Source organism: Epinephelus fuscoguttatus, linkage group LG13 (assembly GCF_011397635.1).
Source record: "Epinephelus fuscoguttatus linkage group LG13, E.fuscoguttatus.final_Chr_v1".
Taxonomy (NCBI): domain Eukaryota; kingdom Metazoa; phylum Chordata; class Actinopteri; order Perciformes; family Serranidae; genus Epinephelus; species Epinephelus fuscoguttatus.
This window is the reverse complement of record NC_064764.1, coordinates 6760143-6781592: the sequence shown is the minus strand read 5'-3', so window position 1 is coordinate 6781592 and position 21450 is coordinate 6760143. Positions and strand designations below refer to the sequence as shown.

General features: G+C 40.0%; 1 protein-coding gene across 1 annotated transcript; it reads right to left on the bottom strand.

Moving 5' to 3' along the window:
- Positions 1 to 738: 738 nt before the first annotated feature.
- pgap1 (post-GPI attachment to proteins inositol deacylase 1) lies at positions 739 to 21119 on the bottom strand. The gene is made up of 26 exons (XM_049593431.1): positions 20858 to 21119; positions 18168 to 18321; positions 13458 to 13633; positions 12473 to 12644; positions 11811 to 11971; positions 11468 to 11520; positions 11296 to 11362; positions 10093 to 10198; positions 9761 to 9819; positions 9563 to 9646; positions 9218 to 9267; positions 8994 to 9045; positions 8840 to 8917; positions 7792 to 7867; positions 7634 to 7707; positions 7494 to 7545; positions 7354 to 7420; positions 7150 to 7255; positions 6559 to 6597; positions 6230 to 6414; positions 5861 to 6079; positions 5077 to 5212; positions 3827 to 3877; positions 3436 to 3647; positions 2534 to 2638; positions 739 to 2422 (listed from the first exon to the last, which is right to left on the bottom strand). The coding sequence occupies exons 1-26, from the start codon at positions 20987 to 20989 to the stop codon at positions 2284 to 2286; spliced, it is 2805 nt and encodes a 934-aa protein (XP_049449388.1). The 5' UTR covers positions 20990 to 21119; the 3' UTR covers positions 739 to 2283.
- Between the last annotated feature and the right edge of the window lie 331 nt (positions 21120 to 21450).

The following is a 21450-nucleotide window of genomic DNA, read 5'->3' as shown; positions in this document are numbered from 1 at the left end:
AAATAAAGTAAGACAAAAGATGGTGTTTCCTTGGTCAGAAGTATTCACCTGTATACCTACCATTAGGATAGTTATGCCTGTCTTAATAAACACGAAGCATGAAATACAAGACACCTTTCTTATTATCCACGATACAGCAGCAAAGCAAAGACAATTCCAAACACAATACATGGTTTAAACACTTCCTGTTAAAAGCCTGAAGTTGCTGTTCAAAGCTCCAGTCATACAGTATATGTGTATCAGCTGCAATACTGAACAGACATCCCATAATCCACCACAGGACATCAATCCGCGGCTTGGAGAAAGTAAATAATCTGCTTTTTAAGCTTTGCCAATTTGAAATTTCACCAAGAACAACGTACAGCTTCTGCTGCATTGTATCAAAAAACCCACCAACAATGACCACATTATAATTACAGTCATTAGGAACCTCTGGCTGAGCTAACAAACCATTGAAGCGATGATGAAGCATAAAGATGATTTCCACAACAGAGGAAGGTGTCCTGTTCACATATGACTCAACCAATCAAAGCTATTTAGATCATAGGTTATGAGCTACAGCTGATGCCAGCTGCTTGTTGTTGTGTGGGCCACCCTCTGTAGCTAACTTGTTTTTGAGAGGCACCGTGGCTTTGAATGTTTCTGTGGCTCTGCCCCGTTCAGAGGTGCCCTTTTTTATTTGGCACGTCAACAGCTGGCAGGGAGATCACTGATTTATAGGAGAACAACCCTATACAGTACTGTTATGGGTCACTTTTATTTTGGTACTGAACCATTGCTGCACCGCCACACAGCACCACTGGAGACAGTTTGTAGCTGCACTCACACGGTCAGATCAGCATAATGTACATTTCAATTGCATTTATTCCATCAGTGCTACCACACTGCTTTTTTAAAATCATTCGCAAATAAATTTGCCTTTGCTTTGCGGTTTTCTTTATCTAGTTAAGCTACAGTCAGTGAAACTAAAGACTTCCTGCACTGATATTTCACATAAAAAGCCTACTAGCTTTTAATTGAAACATCTGTGCAGGAAGTTTTTTGTTTCATTGACATTTCATTTTACACAGCAAAAGCAAAGTAGGGGGTGAGTGAGAATAGTGTTTTTGTTAAAGAGGAAGTGTGTAACTGTACCAATGGAAGCAATGCTGTGATAATAAACATTATCCTGAATTTATAAAGAGAATGACTGAACATGGAGTGCTGGGTTGGACTAGTTTCATTAAGTGGAGAGAAAAGGTTTTTGCACATGCACAACGCCCACATATTGACTTTAGATTATTTTGAAAGTCCAAGTAGCTTCTCTTTGAGTTCTTGACACACTTCTTTCAAGTAGGAAAATAAATCACTTTTATTTCTGTCCAGAAGACTATTAGGTGCTTATTTTAGGATAAGCTGCTAGCCTGCTCCTTATTTAACAGTCAGTGTTGCCTAAGTGAGGGAATTAAAGAGTGAATGACATGAAGGTGAACTGTCACGCAGAAAGAAGACAAAACGAGACACAGAATTTATGTGCCAACCCAGAACAAATATAGCTCACAGACTGGCCACATCTATAAAAGCTGTTGGGCTACACCACTGTATTTTACAGAAGATGGAGTCAATCATAATGTTCTTCTTCAGAAAAATGACAGACTGATTAGAACCTGCACAGGCACTGAAGCCTTTTCCAGTGCAAACCTTCATTTTGCTGCTATCTGTATCAAAAGGTGTATATGGGACAATGTAAACATGATTACTTTGGATTTTTCTTATGGAAAAACCTGTGGTGGTGCTACGACAGTCAATAGGTTAAGATAACACACAGCTATAAGTCATTGCTAAGCAGTAGGCAGTGAAGTAGTTTACAGCGTAGTGACTGCAGTGAACAATGCCACTGTAGACACCAGAAATTACACATTTTAACAGTAACACCCTGTTGAGAGTCTCAAGTATCAGTAGCTTCACTGGTTGTGGAGTTGTTGCTCCTTGAAGGCAGAGCTATAGATATACAGAGTAAGGCAAACTTGGTTTCAGGTCAATCCTTTGGAGCCATATTCGCACTAAATGTTCCAAGGCCATTACAGCCTCTCATTTTAAAACATAGTGTAATTGCCATGGAGCTTTTAGCGCTAACATTGAGCAGACAGTTCCCCCAAGCTATGTATGTCTATGGCTCTGCTCCACGGCAGCCAGATAGAGCACGTCTTCCTGGACCAAATCAGTCTCAAGCAGCTTCAGCAAGTCAGGCTTAGGGAAAGGCTTGTTATGGTAGAGATGTGGACAAAAACCATACAGATACCGTCAGAGCAGACAGCACAAGGCCAGAGGGACGAGTGCTGCCAACAGGAAATAGGTGACTCTGTAGAGGTGGAGTGGAGAGAAGGTCACCATGGCGATGGACAAGGGGAGAGGAAGGCAGGATACCAGAGGCAGAAATTTACTAAAAGAGACGAAGAACAAGTTAGATATAGCAGCAGAAATCCCTTTGGCTCCAACAGGATAACAAATCTAATGTGTGGGAATGTGTGTGTTGGTAACGATGTGCTCTTACCTGTTGCTGAGTTTTAAAGTGTTGCAGTTAATAAGCAGCATGTACACAGTAATAAGAGGCACAATGAGTGGCCAACAAGGGTCTGGGTCCAACTGGGTGGAATACCTGCAGAGGATCACAACATACACCCATTCACCATGTACACCTCCTCAACATTGTGTCAAACTTCAGTTATTACTTTACGGATTTGGGCGTACATTTGCCACATCGTGATTCAAATATACTGGAAAAATAATCCTACTAGTATAATGATTTCAGCCACCTCATCCAGCTATTGTGTGGAAATGACCATGACATAAAGTTAAAATGCTGGCAAAGTTCAGTTTTCAGCTGTTACACAAATAAATCAGAGGTCAAATTTTGACCCACACCAGCACCCCAAGAGCTGTTAAAGATTCAACAGCAATATTCATAAAAACTTTAAGGAAATTCAAAGTCTTTTTCAAGCATTTTTTTTCCTTTTCAAGGACGTCAAATCATTTTCAAATACAAATTTACATTAAACATAAATAAATTATGTGATCAATGTCTCTCTTTTCAGTGAAAGGTTACTCATCACACTCTTTTTAGGAAGAACTATGAAAACCTAGAACTTAAGTTTCATTTTCAGTTTTCCACAAAGGTATTACATCAGTGCACCGCTGAAGAGGGAGGAAAAAGTATAAGTATAATATATATAAGTCATGAATACCATTTCAAAGTTAAGTTGACTCTCTTATCAATGTTAGTCAAACTCATGTCTGACCCAAGTCAATTCACGTGACTCAAGCCCCCCACCTCTGGTAATTAGTTTACTTTCTAATAAACCCAGCCTTAGATGTGACGCTCAAAAACAGCTCAGCAGTGCAGGTGCTTTGTCTCTCAAAGCTCTCTCAGATACTCCTTCCATTTTCCTACTGTACCTCAGGTTGCGGATCCAGTGGATGAGAGAGGGTGCGATGAGCATGAGGGGTAGAGTGAAGAGCGCTGATAGGCAGAGGTGGAGCTGTAAGTCATCTCTCACCTCCTGCAGAACACACTCAGACAACAGGGTGGCGCCATTGCATTCTTTAGACTTGCTCAAGGATTCAGCTTCGACTGTGCCGTTCTCAGCTTCTTTGTGCTGCCGGGGTGCCTGAAAAGATGAAAGTGGAAAACTTAAATTATTTCAAAGTGTAATTTGACAAGAATCAAATAATACTGTAATAGATTATGAACCCTGGCTCTGCATTTACATCACTAGCAAACCACAGTAACATCAAACTGGTGCCGGTGGTGTGAATGGAGCGACATACCTAAACCTCAAAGTCTTACCAGATTCAACATGTGACTCAAAGATCTTTCTGTCATCTGTAGCCTCAGTACCTGAACATGCAAAGGCAAACAAAGAGATATACGTAGAGTGAGGGATAAACAGAGTCAAAATTGTATTTAAAGTGGAAATAGACAAAAGTTTTGTTTTAACTTGCATTCATGAAGTAAATGTGGATTGAACAATATAATGGCTATAGAATAATGACACCATCGACTTTTAAATTGGTCTTCTGTATGCCTCACTCTCACTATGCAATTTCGTCTGCCACCCGGAACAATCTCCAGAGAAAATCACAGCTTCATTTACAGCACAAAGGAAGTGCGTCAACCACTGGGCAACCAAACAGGATTTGTTCCCCCCACCCCCGGTAGCTATCAGTTGCTGTCTCCAGTTACCAAGGGTATCAATACCCCCTTTTACACTGCCTCTTCAAGGGTGGGAATTTCACACCGTTATTCCATCTCCCAGTGCTGTGTAAAAGATATAATCCTGGAGTGGGGTGGTAGAGTTGTCTCACCTTTAACCCAGCATCAGAGGTTGTAACAGCACTGAAACGATGTCTGTATAATCGGGACAGCCAGTAGGTTGGGATCATGGGCGACATGGCCATAACTTTTGGACGACGTGCTAAGCATGGCCATGGGAGACTTAATAAGTAGTTCGTAGCAGTTAGCAGCTAACTCAAAGAAGAAGAACAGAGGCTGAATATGTCTGCAAATTAGGAAAACAATGAGGACCAGGAGCTCCTCACCCTCAGAGGAGAGGACAATATCAGCCCTCATATAACAGGGACAGTAAATAATCGTTATTGCCATGTTAATGCCATTGTTATTGTTTATAAAGCTCTGTCGACGCCATAGGTCGACGCTTATGTTTTATGTCACACTAAAGGCCGATGCTGTGAGCTGCTGAGAAGCAAAGAGTTTTTCATCTTGGGTCAGACTACTGAGCCCCATGTTATTATTTTAATACCTTCAGAAGGATAGGCACAACTCACAACACTTGGCTACATCTCTCTCCCCAGTAGCGGAAACTGGGACAACCAATATAGCTGTGGAAAACACAATGTAGCGTATCCTGTGTTGTTGGTAGTTGCTAGGCTCTAAGGAAAACCGAAAACGACCTGATTGTCTTTGCGACAGCAGTGCCAACACTTACACCACTTGGAAACACTGGGAAAGGAAAGCTAAAAAGTTGCCTGTTTCCACTTTAAACTGGTTTAATTATTGATGCTAATGATGCGACTCACCCTGTAAAAGTGGAGCAGAAAGGCAGCAGAGATTGACAACGCCCCGCAGGACATCCCACCCATAACAGTCAGACACACAGTGATGAGAAGCTGAGTCCGCAGTCGCAGGGTACCACAGTCTCTGGAGACTGATGGTCTGCAAATAAACGTTATTACAGTTAAAAAATGTTGTATGAGACATTTAAGCTCCAAGTATCTTTTAGAATACATTTTAAGGCTCTTTAACATGTTTTTAAATCACTTAATGGTTTGGGATAAGCCAACATTGGGGGGGGGGGGCTGGGGCCTGACAGTGGGCAAGAGGCGGGTTACACCATGGACAGGTCGATCACAGGGCAGACAACATACACTCACATTTACGCCTCCAGGTAATTTACATTCCCAAAATTATTTTACCTTCACTTTTACATTTCGTTTATCATCAACTGTCTTTTTATTGTCTAATGTTGTTGTTCTTTTTGCTTTTGTGCTGCATCTTTATTTCAAAGTACGTTAAGCAGCATCCCTTATGAGAAAAGTGCTCTATAAATAAATTTCATCATCATTATTATCATTATTATTATTATCATTATTATTATTATCATTATTATTATTATTATTATTATTATTATTATTATTATTATTATTATTATTATTATCATCATCATCATCATCATCATCATCATCATTATTATTATTATTATTACTATTAGTAGTAGTAGTATTATTATATTCTGCATGCCCAAAGACCATTCAGTTACAGTTTAAAAATCACATACTCTGATGTTTAGATGACCAATCATACCTGTGTAGAGGAGCTAATATTAGTGAGATCACTCTCATTAGGAGACGGAGCAGTGTGCTGCCCCAGTAAGCCACAGCTGCCCCAAAGATGTAGTGTAGAGGGGACAGGAGGTGGGGCCATTCTTCAGCAGGTACCACACCCTCATCAGGGATAGTTGGGGGGAGGGTATCCATAGGGGGGAGGTAAAGAATTGACCAGACCTCTTGAAAGCAGCTACAGCTGAGGAGAGGGAGGAAAAGGAACATGAACAAGAAAAAAAATATGTGGGGTTTCAGAATATCCACATATTTTTAATAAAATATTCAAAAACAACATTCCTATAGTGTGAGATGTAATTAAAACATCTAGTAAGTACATGAGACTACTTACCTAAGTAAGATGTGCAGAATATAAACAGGCAGATTGACTTTATGAGGCTGCAGGCCTCTGCCCACAACCTGGCTCATGTCTGTGGTTCGCCCAGATGCCAGGATGGAGGACAGCTGCCCCCCACAGGCCAGGAGGAGGGTTACAGCTGTGTACACTGGCACCATGGCGCCACAGAACCTCAAAATCTGTCAGATAAGAAAGAGAAGATCAGACCTATAAGCTTTCTCCTCTTTGCTCATGAAAAACAATAAACGTAGGACTGTTCTCATTCAAACAAAACAAACAAACGGTCAAGAAAAAGACAAAAAAACAAGACAAGAGAGTTGTACCTGTCCCAGCACCTTGTGTAATGAAGTCCTTAATGACACCTGAGGATAAAATCATACGTTTAACACATCATTTATTTCATGTCATGTTTTAAACTGATAATGATAAAAAAAACCACATTTGATAAAATGAACTGTCATCAGGGCGGCACAGTGGTGTGGTGGTTAGCACTCTCGCCTCACAGCAAGAGGGTTGCCGATTCGATCCCGGGCGTGGGAGCCCTTCTGTGTGGAGTTTGCATGTTCTCCCCGTGTCAGCGTGGGTTCTCTCCGGGCACTCCGGCTTCCTCCCACAGTCCAAAGACATGCAGATTGGGGACTAGGTTAATTGATAACTCTAAATTGTCCGTAGGTGTGAATGTGAGCGTGAATGGTTGTTTGTCTCTATGTGTCAGCCCTGTGATAGTCTGGCGACCTGTCCAGGGTGTACCCTGCCTCTCGCCCAATGTAGCTGGGATAGGCTCCAGCCCCCCCGCGACCCTCAAGAGGATGAAGCGATTAGAAGATGAATGAATGAATGAATGAATGAATGAACTGTCATCAGAATGTGCAGGACGGTGAAGGCTGTAGTTCTTTCCAGCACTTGAGTAGTACCTTATATTGGCAGTTGGGGGCAGTGTGGAGCTGAAGGAGGACATCTGAGGTGTTGTCTGGGCGACTTGTGTGAAGCATCCCTGAGATCTCAGTCACTGATGGCACACTGGTAGACACATAAAGTCATGACAGAACCAGTGAGTATGACACATAGATCTGTCAGAACCAGAAGGATCAGCTTGGACACAGTTAGACATGACTGACCTGACTGTGGTTAAAGAATCCTCTCGAAACCACGGTACATTTAGTCTGTACACATTGGGCAGCCTATCTGCAGACAGACATACAAGGATTATTATTACATTTCAACATGTGTGCCTACCTACTGATCAAGACAAACATACCTTTATGTACTTTGCACTGGCTTGCAACAGTGATTCTGAAAGCCTGATAGACCTAAAGACAGAGGTGTTCAAGATGTAGTAACACAGCAAGAACAGAGATACTGAATCCAGCAAGTACTTCATGAAATAATGAAAGCTACCTGGTGAAAGTGTTGCAGCCTGATGGTGTGAAGAAGTCCAGAGGAGTTGACTGAAACATCGCTGACAGTCAAACCTGGAAAACCAACAGTTACTGAACAGGACTGTGTTTTTCTCTCTGAAGTTTTAAAGAATCAGCATTCACAGTAAGACTACTCACCGAAGGACAGAACATGTGGTGCTGGGAGAGACACAGTCTGAGATTCTTGTCTCTGCCACTCGCACTCCACCGTGAACTGCAGACCAGATACACTTTATAATGATTTTTGTATAAATAAACATTACTTTACTTTATTCTCCTGACTACTTTTGCTGCTTTGTCTCAGGCTTTTATATTCCACAAAATCTCTTTTTAAATTTGTTTCAACCCTGATTCTAATTCTGATTCCACTGGTTGCTTTTGTTTTGTTCGGACATTCATGGTTTCCAGATGATGTATCCTACTGACTTTGGTTATCCTCTGACTTTTCCTCTAGCGCATCATTGGGTCAAAACAGGCAATTATATTACTTAATGACCAAATACGTTGAAAACTAACAAAATTCCCATCATCCTCAGCTGTAATGCTAATTAAAAGATGCTAGCATGTCAACACCCTTGAAGTCCCCCTCCCGACACGTTTTAAAATGTGAAGAAATACTCTGCTATGTTAAATGTTTTATGCAATGTGTCTTTTCATGAAAAAAAAAAAACCTGAAAAGGGGCTGGAAGCAGATCAATTCTTTCTCCCTTATGAGGAAATTCTGGATCTGGCCTCCACTCTGCCCAACACTGCTGCTTGCACCAAGTTTCACTTTTCCTTTCTACGTTTTCTCCAGAGCTGCTCACACTAAGATGACTGCTTAAAAAGTAGTGTACATCAATATGGCTAACATTAGCGTTAAAGAAAACATTGGAGACATGTAGCCATACATGTTTGAGCCTCAATAAAATGAGAAGTCTGTTGTGCACCAAAATCAGCAACTAGCAGATGCATCATCATGCTGAGTGTTGTGAGCATCTTTTATTAGTTTATGTTGTTTATTAGCTTGTTAGCCTGTAACTGGAAGTAGCTAGCACAGTGTTAGTGGTTGTGAGACATACAATATCTGTTATCAGTTTTTCCCCTACCATTATATTAGGGGGGCATTTCAGCAAGACAGACAGAGACAGAACAGAGAGAGAAGCATTTTATCATCAGAGAATCTTGAGTTATAATTTTTAAGTACCTGTTTGCCATTGAGGTTGGAGGCAGAAACAACCAGATGAGTAACTGATGACAAGTCACTGAGACTGAGAATTAGAACCTGAGGAATAACAGACAGCAGTGAGCAACCAACAGCAGCTCAGATGAGACTAGATGGTGTCTCTTCAGAGAATTACCTTGTAGGGTGGCAGAAGCTCAGTTCCCATGGACAGATCCACTGCATGCACACTGAAAATTTTAAAGAGCAATTATGAATATAAATAAACATATCTACTGTAATATAACCACCACCACATATAGTGATAACACACTGAAGAAAAATCAGGACAGTAAAAAAATTCAGATGTTGATTGAGGATATAGGTGATGGAGAAAGACGAGCATCATTATCATATTCTTACCATGAAGAACTGTTCTTGTGCACGCAGCCATACACCCAGCTAGTCATCTCCTGTTGAACAAAATCAACAAAACAGAATCTGAATTGAACTTTGAACTTTGATTACTCTGCTTTCTGCTTTACTAAATACGTGGCTTTTCACTGAAATCTTAAACAGCAAAATGGTAGCCTGATAATCACACTGAACTGCTGCTTCATTTTACTTCATCTATATGAATCACTGAACAAATCAAAGATGTGGGTGGTGGTTTATAAGTCTGACACCTGGCTAACAACATGGAGCATTGCAAAGGTTGTAGCTCAAACCCAAGGGGATGATAACATTAATATATTGCTGAAAACTCACCAGGTTGTTGCTCCTGCAGTAGAAATGGCTGTAGGCTTTCCTGCGACTCGACAGGGCAAACATAAAGTATTTAACCTGTCCTTCCTGTAGACAGAGAGCAACACTGAAGACAAAAAGTTTTTTCTCTCTGTATCAGGACTTTGTTTTCTCAGATTAATATAAATAACCCATTTATTATATTGATACAAAGTCAGGTACCTTTGGTGTGCTGTAAGCTAGACGCAGTGTATTAACTTCACTCCATGCTTCAGGAAAATCTGGAAAGAAAAATGGAAGAAATAGGACACAGATATGAGTGATTCTTCAATAGTGTCACTTTATCAAAACTTGAGGCTTTCACTTCACTTCATAGAGTTAATGAAAACTCCAAAAAAAAACTATTAAAAATTAAAAAATTAAAACTATTTGACAAAAATACAAAAGGATAAGTCTCTAAATGTACATGGACAGGAATGTGCTCAGAATAGGAGACAAATGAATAATGTCTCCATTTATTAAAGCCTCTCCGTGGTTAAGTGTTTCTCTCTAACCTGAGATGGAGATTGAGGTGTCTTGAGTCTCTCCCACCATCCTGACAGGATGTCTGATGAAATGATGGTTAAGTACGGCCATTTTCTTCTCTGGGTTTACTGTGAACTAATAAGAGCACAATGGTTAGTTTGCAAACGGATGACATGGCATTAGGGCTAATGTTGACTTTTTTTAATTCATTCTATTTAAACCTGGTATTTCTGCACAGCTGCAGATGAAGATTAGGCTACACTCATATTATTAGTGTTATACTTTTTGTATATATTATATTTATATATTTGTTTGAGGATATTTTAGCTACAATACGAATGTTTGCTAGAATGTGAAAGAGATTCTCACAGAAGTAATACTGTAAATTTTACAAGGAATATTTTTTAAAGAAGAAGAAGGATTAAAATAGAATATTTTATAACTAAATGTTGTTTCTAGAGCAGCAACAGTATTATTCCTGACATACTGAGTGAAAGAATAAAGAACACATAGATCAGTCAGTATCAGTCCTCCTGTCCTCTCTGCTCCTCCCTCTGTTGCAGAGGAGATTCACTGCCTGCAGGTAACATTACCGTTGGTAAGTTTTAAGATGCGTGGCAAACTAAGCTAAAACTGCTATTAGCTGGAATGCTCTCTGTGCTCCTTTAAAACATATGTTAGCGACAGTGGATGAGAGACTGCAGACAAAGCAGATTGAAATATCACTTAAACATGAAGATCGATTTGGACTGGATGAATCCATTATTTTAACCCAGCCTTGGTGTGATCCAAACATTTCCAATAATTCTAGAGGGTTGTTAAATCAGAATCTATCAAAACTAGAGTTTAAGTGTTTTTGCAGAAAATTATTATGTCACAGTGATGCTAATCTTTGACCTTTTGGATATAAAATGTTATCACTTCATCATTTTGTCCCATTAGACATTTGTGTTAAATTTTGTCATGATTAGCGCATGAATTCTTGAGTTATGGCTGAGAATATGTTTTGTGAGGTCACAGTGACCTTTGACCACCAAATTCTAAGGAGTTCATTCTGGAGTCCAAGTGGATGTTTGAGGCAAATTTGTGGAAATATCCTCTAAGCCTTCATGGGCTTTGTTTTTTTTTTTTTCAGAGGGCACACTATTTCGTCTATTACGTCTTTCATCTATGACAGCATATTTTTCACATAGCATGTGTGTTATATGTATATTGATGTCTGTTATTCTGACCTGTCTGGTTTCAGGGTCGATGAGGTCGAAGAATGCCCTGACAGTAGCAAGAACAAGCTCTTTGCACCTGGAACACAAAGACATATACACTGTATATTAATGATCTGCATTCTATTTAAATGTGGTTTTAAAGGAATGCATAGTCTACCAAACATAATGCCACGTCTTTTACCAAACGATGGACAGATGGTCAGTGGACACCCATGTCCTGGGTACTGCGGTTGCCTTGACAAAAACAAGATGACATTGAAACAAAGTGTCAAGAGCGGCGCAGGATCAAACACAACCTACAGAGCCCCTTTGCAAAACTTCCAGTAACTTTTAGCATGGTTTGCCAACAAGGCAAAAACGGCTACCTCTGGAGTAGGAACTAATTTCTGATCTTGTACATTCAGTGCAAAAATCGGTAAAGCTCCTCAGTTCTAGAAAAAATTCCAGGGTTTCTGGAAAACTTGCTGCGGGAGCTACAATGACAAGGTCAATTGCAACTTAACCAATTCACAAACAACACTTACCACCAGTGACAACTTATTGGGGTCTCCAGGCGGACAAGGTAGGGATGTCAGGCCGGAGCGGACCTGGTAGTCGCGGTAACCACCCCCAACAGACAGAACTGTGACATTCCTGAGCTTTTTCGCGTGGTTCACCCACTTCTGTCTCACTGCAGAGTAGAAATCTAGAAAGAGCAGAGACAAGGACAAGTTAAATAATCTGAATTCATATTTTACTTTATTGCTATGATGTACAGTGCTGCTCTTATTTTGCACTTACTTTTATATTGTTTTAAATATTAAGAAGTGCCATCGTAACTTCGTACATGACAAAAGTTTCTTATCTTGTGATCTTAAAAAGTTCTTTCTGTATTTTCACATACAAGCAAGTCACATTTAGGAATAAGACAGCCTGCATTTGAGTCTTGAATTTAGGTTTCCTAAGGGGTTACTGTCAGAAAATTTGTGATGGCATTACTGTTTTTTTATTGTAGGCAGAAAGTTCCAGGTCAGTTCAAGTGTCAAAAATATGCAAGGATGTTCACACGAGGTGAACAATAGCTGATTGCTTAGAGTTTGGTTGAAGGTATTTGAATCAGCTGTTGTCCTGTTGGCTTGAAATCAGCACTTACAGACACATCTTAGAGGTCAAGGTATCAAAGTACCAGCATGAGAGTTCTCCTTACCCAGCAGGTACGGGTCCAAGGCAAGCACTGGAGCTAGGTGGGGTGAGGCCTGGGTGATGATGAGGCTGACCAGATTGGTGTTAAAGCGGGGCAAAGTGAACAGCGCCCGGGCCACCACTCCTCCCATGGAATGACCAACAAGCACCATGCTCTGCGGGGGCGTCTTCAGGTGCTGGCAGACAGAGAAAAGGAGAAAGCAGTTGGTTAAAAACCTAATCCGTGTATGTGGTTAAGGGTCAAATAATTACAAGAAAGTAGCATAGCATTAGAAAAATGAAAGGCTTAGTAATTGCATCCAATAGTGCCATATGTAGGGGTAGGCAAAAAACAAACATTCTTGTGCCTCACGCTGTCAGTTCCAACTTATGACCTCTGTTTGTCTTTGATGTTGCACTTTGTGTTTGGGATTAGTCATCGTTTTTGAAGACTGCTCCTTTTGATCCCTAATTAAATGACTTTGCAATTTTGCATTACTAGACTGCTAGATCTGCAGTTTGAGCACAATTTATCTGACTTCATCGGAGCATTGCCAGTTGATTTTTTTTTTTTAAACATCACATCCAGGAGCTGCTTGCCAGACTGCTTTGACCACTGGGGAAAGCTGCTAACTGTCATTCATCCTAATATAACCCTGCTCCCCTGTAGCTGTGTTTACTATCGCAAATGGTTCAGGTAATTATCCCCTGCAGGTTGATAGACATAAACATTTAATGGACACTAGTATATCTACTGTTAATCGTGCATTTTGATTGCACTGGCTTCTTGTAATTTTGGCAATTCAGGTATTTTAGTTTATTCTACTGTTGCCTTGCCAACTTCCTTACAACTGTGAGATGTGCAGTCCAGAGGGATTATATATATGCATCAAAATTTAAATGTGGAGGGTGATGAAATGTGATATGTATCCCCAACACTGAAATATTACTCCACGGGCAATATCCGTCAGTAACTCTGTCTGACGAGTGGCTGATATTTGAGGACTGACCTTGTAGAGCCTCAGGATGGCCTTAATGCTCTCATGCAGGAAGTGAGTTTGTCTGAGCAAACTGCCACCATAAAGGGCCACCAGCTCCTCATTGAAGTCCACAGTGAACACATTGAAGTGGAGCCCCCCATCCATGTTCTCAGCCTTCCTCAAGGCTACAGAGCCCAGAGAGCGAGCTTCAGAGAAGACAAAAAGACATTTGACAGAGACAAGTAGTGCGATTGGGCTCAGTGTTTATACAGACAGCATTAAGTGTGAAAAATTTAGTAAAATCATACAGATGTGGGGTCAATGCTAGTCCTAGCTCATCACAACCATATGCTCAGATGCTCTGCCAACTGACAGGCTGCAATAATTATTTATGCACAGCTCTTATGTGCAAATATTTTTTTTATATTTTGAATTATTGATCAGAGTCATCACATCTTCAGCTTCTTTGGATCCCTGGGGAGGCTATTCGTGACCTAAAAATACAACTCTCTAGTTACTGTTAAGAAAGCTCATTAAATTTACAAAGACTGTACCATTTTTCTGTAAGGCAGGCCCCTGAAACATACCAGTAACACCCTGATCTCATTTACACCTACATATGCTGGTATACCATCAAGCTGTTGTAACTTGTGACGTTAGGAAGCTGTTGTTCATACATTGGCTTGATAAGTCTCAATGCAAGACAAGAAATGTTACGAACAGAGAGCATGCACCATCATCACACACACTACAGTAACAGCAAAATGTGTTTGTTTTCACATGAATAAAAGCGTGGGTGTTCTCCTCCTACACACAACTGATAGCAAGAACAGGGGACCAGCATAATTTCAGAAAGGATTTGTATCATTGAGAGCATAACTAAGTTATCAGTTGAAGTACAGATTACCGGCCCTGTTTAGATGACCTATAGCGTGCGGTTAAAAGTGCATGGTGCAAGCGCTTTTAGGGTGTGTCTAACTCCACACTGTTAGTTAAACAGCGCATAATGTGTGCGCAAAGTAGGGTGGAAGGGGCAAAGGGTTGTATTGAATCAGTTAAGTATAGGTGTTTTGGGTGTAACATGAATTTAGCTATTCAGAGACTACATTTACATGCACAAAGTATTCCAGTTTTTGCCCTTATTCTGAAAAGGATAATATTCTTACCAAGCCATTTACATGGCTAGTGAAAATGAATATTCCACTGATATTCTTGTTTACATGCAGCTAAGTATACTTCCATTAACTTGCCCTTGTTTAACACGTCAGCATGTGGAAAAGTGGAATGGCTGGAGCTACTCCTGCCATTTAGCTTCTTTGTATCGAAATTATTTTTTTTTTTCAAAGTTTTCCACTAGTGGCACACTTATTCTTCCATGCAAACACAGTATCCCTCTTTCATATCCAAAAGCCTCTTTATATCCAAGTCTTTCATGATGTTTAAAAGTTGGTGTGTTTCTCCTTCGGACCAGAAATGTGGGCTTTTCTTCTGTGCATGCATATCTACCACAGCCTGCAAACTGCTGGCAAGTTGGTATGTGTGCAATGTATCCATGGCAATCTATAGAGCCGACTATAAACAGGCAAGATGTTGTGTGTTGCAAACTGCTGTAAAAACCCCAGTTGGGAAGCATATTTTGAATGTGCTGTATACATGTCCAAAGAATGCTCCTAAAACCTGAACAACACTAGCATATCTCACATGCCTAATCAGAAAATACTACATTAGGAATGCTCACATGGAATGTGCTGTTTGAAAATTGTCATATTCTCAATAATTGTGAAATATTAGTGGGCATGTAAATGTAGTTCCCACTCTCTTTAAAAGCCAAGTGCACTTGCAAATCCAATTCAAAAACATTGGGATGCAGTATAAAACATAAATAAAAACAGAATGCAATGGATGGCAAATCCTTTTCAACATCCTGTGGGGTAAATAAGTATTTAACATTTTTTCCATTACACATTTCAAATGCAGTTATTCACATTAAAATTTAGACTGGACATTGGTAATAACTCAATAAAACCACACTGATATATAATCATAATATTTCAATCCATAATAAGTATGTGCAATAGAGTGGAATGACACAGTGTAATGAACATGCTCACTGTAATTTATTTAATACTTGGAGAAGCCTTTGGCTTTGTTTGCCACACAGCTTCAGTGTGTAAGTGCTAATATCGTAGGCAACTGGACTTGCGTTTCTCGAAGACACTTCTCCTCTCATCCAAGAAGAAACGTCTTCAAGAAACGCAAGCAAGTCCAGTTGCCTACGATATTAGCACTTATGATTACCATGACCTGTATGACTGAGAATCTTCACCGACAGCTTCAGTTCCAAACCAATTTATTTTTTTGGTCAAAATGCCCAGAATGGATCAAAAATGGGTGCGGTAACCACAACAGAACCTGTTCCATGTTGGTGGAAAAGGGTTAAGATTTTGGTGGATCCACTTGTGAATCTTAAGAATGAAACTTCTCTTTCAGCATTTCAAAAATTAGTGTCCTCAGTTCACAAACGCTTCCTTAGTGTTGTTAAAAGAAAAGGTGATGTCACACAGAAGTAAACATGCCCTTGTCCCAACTTTTTTGGAATGTGTTGCAGGCATCAAACTCAAAATGCGTGTATATTTATAAAAAAACAAAGTTTAGTAGATTGAACATTAATTATCGTGTCTTTGTATTGTATTCAATTGAATATATGTCTTAAGGATTTGCAGATCATTGCATTCTGTTTTTTACACGCTTGTTTTTTAATCAGGGTTGTAGATGGCAGATTGGGCAAATTGGAGAGGCGAGTAGCTTCCTGCTGAGAGTAATGCAGTAACAGCAGTAATGTCATCACAGCAGACATCATGGAACATTTAAGCAGCAAAACTGTTGAACTTGACAGAGGAAACAGAACTTAACTTTTAGCTTCTAAAATAACAAGTAAGGTTACACTGCTCCTTGAGCAAAGATGTGCACAGCGTCTCTGTTAATGGTGAGTGGGACAGCAGCTCTGCAGCCCTAATCTTATATTTTCCTCATTATTGATGAATTATTTCACCCATCCACAACCCATCAGTGGTGCGCATCCCTGTATGTGTTACACAGGGATGCTACAAGAGTGTACACGTGTTGTTAATCTGGCTAGGCATGTCTTACTATTTGAATAATGCAGCATTTAAATAGCAGGAAAACACTGCATCTTTCTGAATTTAGACCAGGTTTTTGTTTTTTGTTGCCAGTCAATGGCAAAATCACTTTCTACTGCCTGAAAATAGCAATATGCCAACAATGCACCTGACCACACCTCATTTCAAGATTTACACACTCATGGGCGCACAGATGGGTGCAAGTACATTTGCTGCTTATACTATGTGGGTGCTAGCCATGAAAAAACTATAAATTACAGTTGCACTGTGCAGTGCGCTGCTTTACACTGGGTGCAAGACAGAGTCTTATGTCACCAGAGGTACCATGCTTGAGTTCCCACAACAAATTCATCTCCAACTCCAATATAAATGAAAATATAATATACAATACAGTGTGCAAGTATCTACATTTCTTATTGTGAACAAAACTCATGAAAAGACCAAAACCGCACTGCATTAGTCCATTAGTTTTCCTAACCTGTGGAGCTCAGACCCAAGCACATATGTCCCTATTGAGGACATGCATCTTTAAAATGGCGTCACCAATACAGTTTCCTTTCATTATAGTTGCTATGTCATTTTCTGAAACAGCTGGCTAGGGCCAAGCAATACAGAGAAAATCAAACATTACAGTATTTTTGACCAAATACTTCAATATTGATACTGGGACGATATTGTAGGGTTGAATATTGGTGCTTTCACAAAATATTTATGAGATTTTTGATGAATAATCACCAGCAATGTAGCTATGATGACTAAATGGGTAAAGGCAAATAGCAGTGCAGCTAGAAGAGTCTGGTAAGCTCAGAAAATCCAATCAGGATTCAGACAGGAAAAGACAGCACTTATGATATTACGAAATTGAAAAATCTAGGACAATATCTAGTCTAATATCATAACATTGAAACAATATCAATATATTGCCCAGCCATACTAGGCACTGTATGTTTTAGCAAACATTACATACACTGGAGTCAACTGTGTGCTTCTTAAGGGCTATTCTTAGTCGTGGATTAACACAAATTTGTGGCTTAAGCGAGTATTTAAAGCAGCAAGACGGTGCATGTGGGATTTACTCAAAATAAACTACAGTGGGTGTGTTCATGGTAATAAAGGAACATGCCATCCAATGCAACATCGTGTGTAACTCTGGGAGAACACATCCTCCTTACTACAACAACAAAAACCAAACACTACTGAAAAATGTTTTCAAAAGACAGTTTTTCAAGATTAATACAATTTTCTAATGTTTACATGTGAATTTCAGCCCCACATACACAAAACGAAATGTGGAAACTTGATTTCTCTTAGGCTATATAATAAAGCTCTAACATCCATTGTCTTACAAAAAAACAACCTGAAAGCTAGTGTGTCAAACTGTGAAGGACAATCGAGCCTACTTGCCAGTCAGGAAGACACTAATCAACAAAAAGCATGAAGCCACGCTCGTGTCCTTAAACAACCTCAGCATGTCCACTGTCCACAATGTCACCTCTTTCCTCTTCAACATCTGTCTTTGCTGTCCAGAGCTGTAACACACAACTTGCACTTGCCTTGTTTTCTCCCTTTGTTCAACCCTCCATTCATTTTGTGCACTTACCTTGTTTGTAACTGCCTGCATTTCCAGGCAGGAAGAGCACAGGGGCACCGGTGAGTTTGAGTGCTCTGGTCTCCTGGGCGTACAGACCCTCTCCATATAGGTAGAGCCCGTACGCTGGGTACAATCTGGCGACACGACGAGGCAGAGCCACACGCTGTGAACCCAACATGCACCCACACAGACACGGATTAGGGGGTGAAGTCCCACAGTCACATCAATCTTAGAGAGTTCATTAACCTTTAGGTCTCACTTGTAAACACACCACACACCTGTCTCACTAAGAAGCACAGTGAAGCAGCTCCAGCACTGAGTAAATCTACTCTACGGTGAACCTACCCTACTATCCACCTCACCTGGTATTTATTCTAAATACCTGCAGTTAACTCAGGTTTTATGTGAGAAGTAATGAGATGTATTTGATATAGGCCTAGTTAACCCTTAATGTGCTCAAGACATGACCTTCATTTTAGATAATGACACATGTACTGTTCAAGTGTAAGGCTACATCTGGGAATGTGTAGTACTGATTAGAGCTCAAACATTGAGTCTATTAATCAAGCAGTCAACTGAAAGTAAATGAATATACAATACATAATATACATATTTTTTTTTATAATTGATAAGTCATTTAAAGTATTTTTAAAAGCAAAATTGCCAAAAATGTGCTGCTTCCAGTCTCTTAAAATGTGGGGATTTACTGCTTTTATCAGTTTCTTATTACAGTAAATAAATACTGAACAAAACAAGCAGTTTGAATACATCTACTTGGGGTGCTTGATGGTATGATGATGGACTTTTTTTTTCTATACCAAACAATTAATGAAGAAAATACACAGGGCAATACAATTATTCGAAAATTATGATTAGTAGTTAGTACAGACATAGCTGAATCACAACATTACAATGACCAAAATAACTGATTTCAGATCATGATTTGATCATGATCATGATGTCAGAGCTTATCAAACTTAAAGGGATAGTTCAGAGTTTCTGAAGTGAAGTTGTACGTGGTACTTAGTCAGTGTATTGCACATTAGATGTTAGTCAGCATGCCGCTAGTTTGGAGGAGCAGACTTAAGTCCTACACAGAGGCAAAGCAATTTACTGCTGCGAACAGGGGTCAGCAACAAAATCTAATTTAGCTACCTAAAGATATATATACTGATTTTTTTTGGGGGTGGCTAAAATATGCTGTGTTGCTGACCCCCATCCACAGCAGTAGATCGCTGTCATCTACTGTTTGTGGTACACTGACTAGGGATAGGTCCCTCCTACAACCCAGCTTAAAAAAAAAAAAAAAAATTTGTACTATCCCTTTAAACCTACTTGCAAGAAGTATCTACTGAATAATGATTTTCTTTTTCATTTGCAAAAATAAAAACAAAGCTTTTATTTAAAACATAAGGAGCTATTTTTTGTCTTCCTCCCTTATAACGTAACAAAAAGCACACACTCCTGTCTGAATTAGGGTCTTTGCCCATACAGTGCATTGCCCCCAGCTGCGCTCCACTTCTGGACAGATGAACACATTAGTGAGCATAAAGCAGGGGAAGGTGACCTACATTGCATTACTAACATTAACTAACAGCATCTTCATCAGTCTTTACCTGACTTGTAGTTTATGTGGAACACACATCCCCACATCTCGCAAAGCTGATCTGCTGAGAGGATTCAAGGATCAGCAGTTGATTTATGGTTTTAACATGGCTAACTTGGGATCATCTAATCCGACTCCTTAACAAACACACACCCTTCCAACCAGACAGGTGTGTTTATGGGAACCATTGAGGAAATTCATTAGGGTGACCAGACACCCCCCTTTGCCAGGGACAGTCCCTGTTTTTGGTGGCCTGTCCCTGGCCAGAGTTGTTAGCGGAAATGTCCCTGTTAAACAGCAGGGCTGCCAAAGCTCAACTGACTGAGATTCATGCAACTGACGCATTTCACATGCTCTCACGCCACACATCCATGGACAGACTATGAGACAATGGGCCACTGGGCACAGGTATGCGAAGGGCCCCACCACCTCTCCTACATTTTTAAATGTATTTCTTATTCAACGTCTCTTTATAGTAATAATGCATCTTTTTGTGTTCTTGTGTCTCCTTGTGGTAATTTAGTACGTGGTTATTTTGTGTATGTCTCTGAGATCATGCTGTGTTTGTTACTTTGTGTCTTTTTGCTATTCATGTGCATCACTATGTAGCCATTTAGAGTCTCTTGTTTGTTAAAGTATAAAGTATTAAAAGATATTACAAATATTTGCAATAGAGTAAAATAATATAAACTATGAAATGGGCAAAATAAAAAAGACCAATATACAAGTAGCATTACATGAAAAAATAAAAAGGTAATGTCCAGGAACATTCCCAAACTGGTTATGTCACATTAAAATACATGAGCCCTGTTATCAGGCAACACAACCCTGCACCTGGTGTAACTGGCTCCGTAACGTTAACTGGATTCAGGAAATAGCTTCACAGACGCTCGACACGAGTAATACATGTTTTCTATTCAGGTGGAAACGCATTTCTGTTAGCGATGTTGAATGACCAAAACCGTTTAGAAAGATACTGTAGCCTCTGCGAGAAACAACGCGACAAATGCGCTACGCTATAATGTTAGGCTAACGGGGGTAACGTAACGTATTGTATGAGGTGTTGAGTGAAATAATTAGCCTAGCTACTCACCCGGTACTCTGGGTATTCAAACATATAGGTCATACTGCATCTGTTCTCCTCGAAGCCAGTCAGCAACTCTCGCAGGCCAACCGCCAGAAGTCCCAGAGCCAAAGCGTAAAAGGCCACAGTGACGAGTTTCATGGTTCTATTACGACTCCGGGTTTCATATATTACAGGTGTCTCATCTCCATGTTTTCATTGTCAGTCTGTAAACACCCAACCATGTAAGCTACCACACAGGTTGCCACACTCACCGGCTGAACGTCACAACAGGAACCATATACTGTACAAACAGCAGTGATTGTCAGGTTTTTCGGCCAATGGGAGGAGGGAACTTGAGGAAAGACCAATGAAGACCAATAGGAGAGCAGACAGCGAGTGACACAACCATATGTCAGGAATTGCTAAATTTAGCTGCTTCAATCAAGTTTGATTTGTTTTTTCATGCTTTTATTATTTTTTTACTTTTCTTCTAGAACTGCATTTCTAAATGGCCTTAATATAATATTTATAAGTAGCCGTTTGCATGTTATTAGAAATACACTGATCAGCCAACAAACATAAAACCACTGGTGGGTGAGGTGAAAAACATTGCTAATCTT

Excerpts from the sequence above, each read along its gene's own strand:
- pgap1 (XM_049593431.1), bottom strand. The coding sequence starts at position 20,989 with ATGAAACTCGTCACTGTGGCCTTTTACGCTTTGGCTCTGGGACTTCTG. Across the intron at positions 9,820-10,092 it reads CACCTCAATCTCCATCTCAG|ATTTTCCTGAAGCATGGAGT; the intron begins GTTAGAGAGAAA and ends TTTTCTTTCCAG. Across the intron at positions 8,918-8,993 it reads AGCTTCTGCCACCCTACAAG|GTTCTAATTCTCAGTCTCAG; the intron begins GTAATTCTCTGA and ends GTTATTCCTCAG.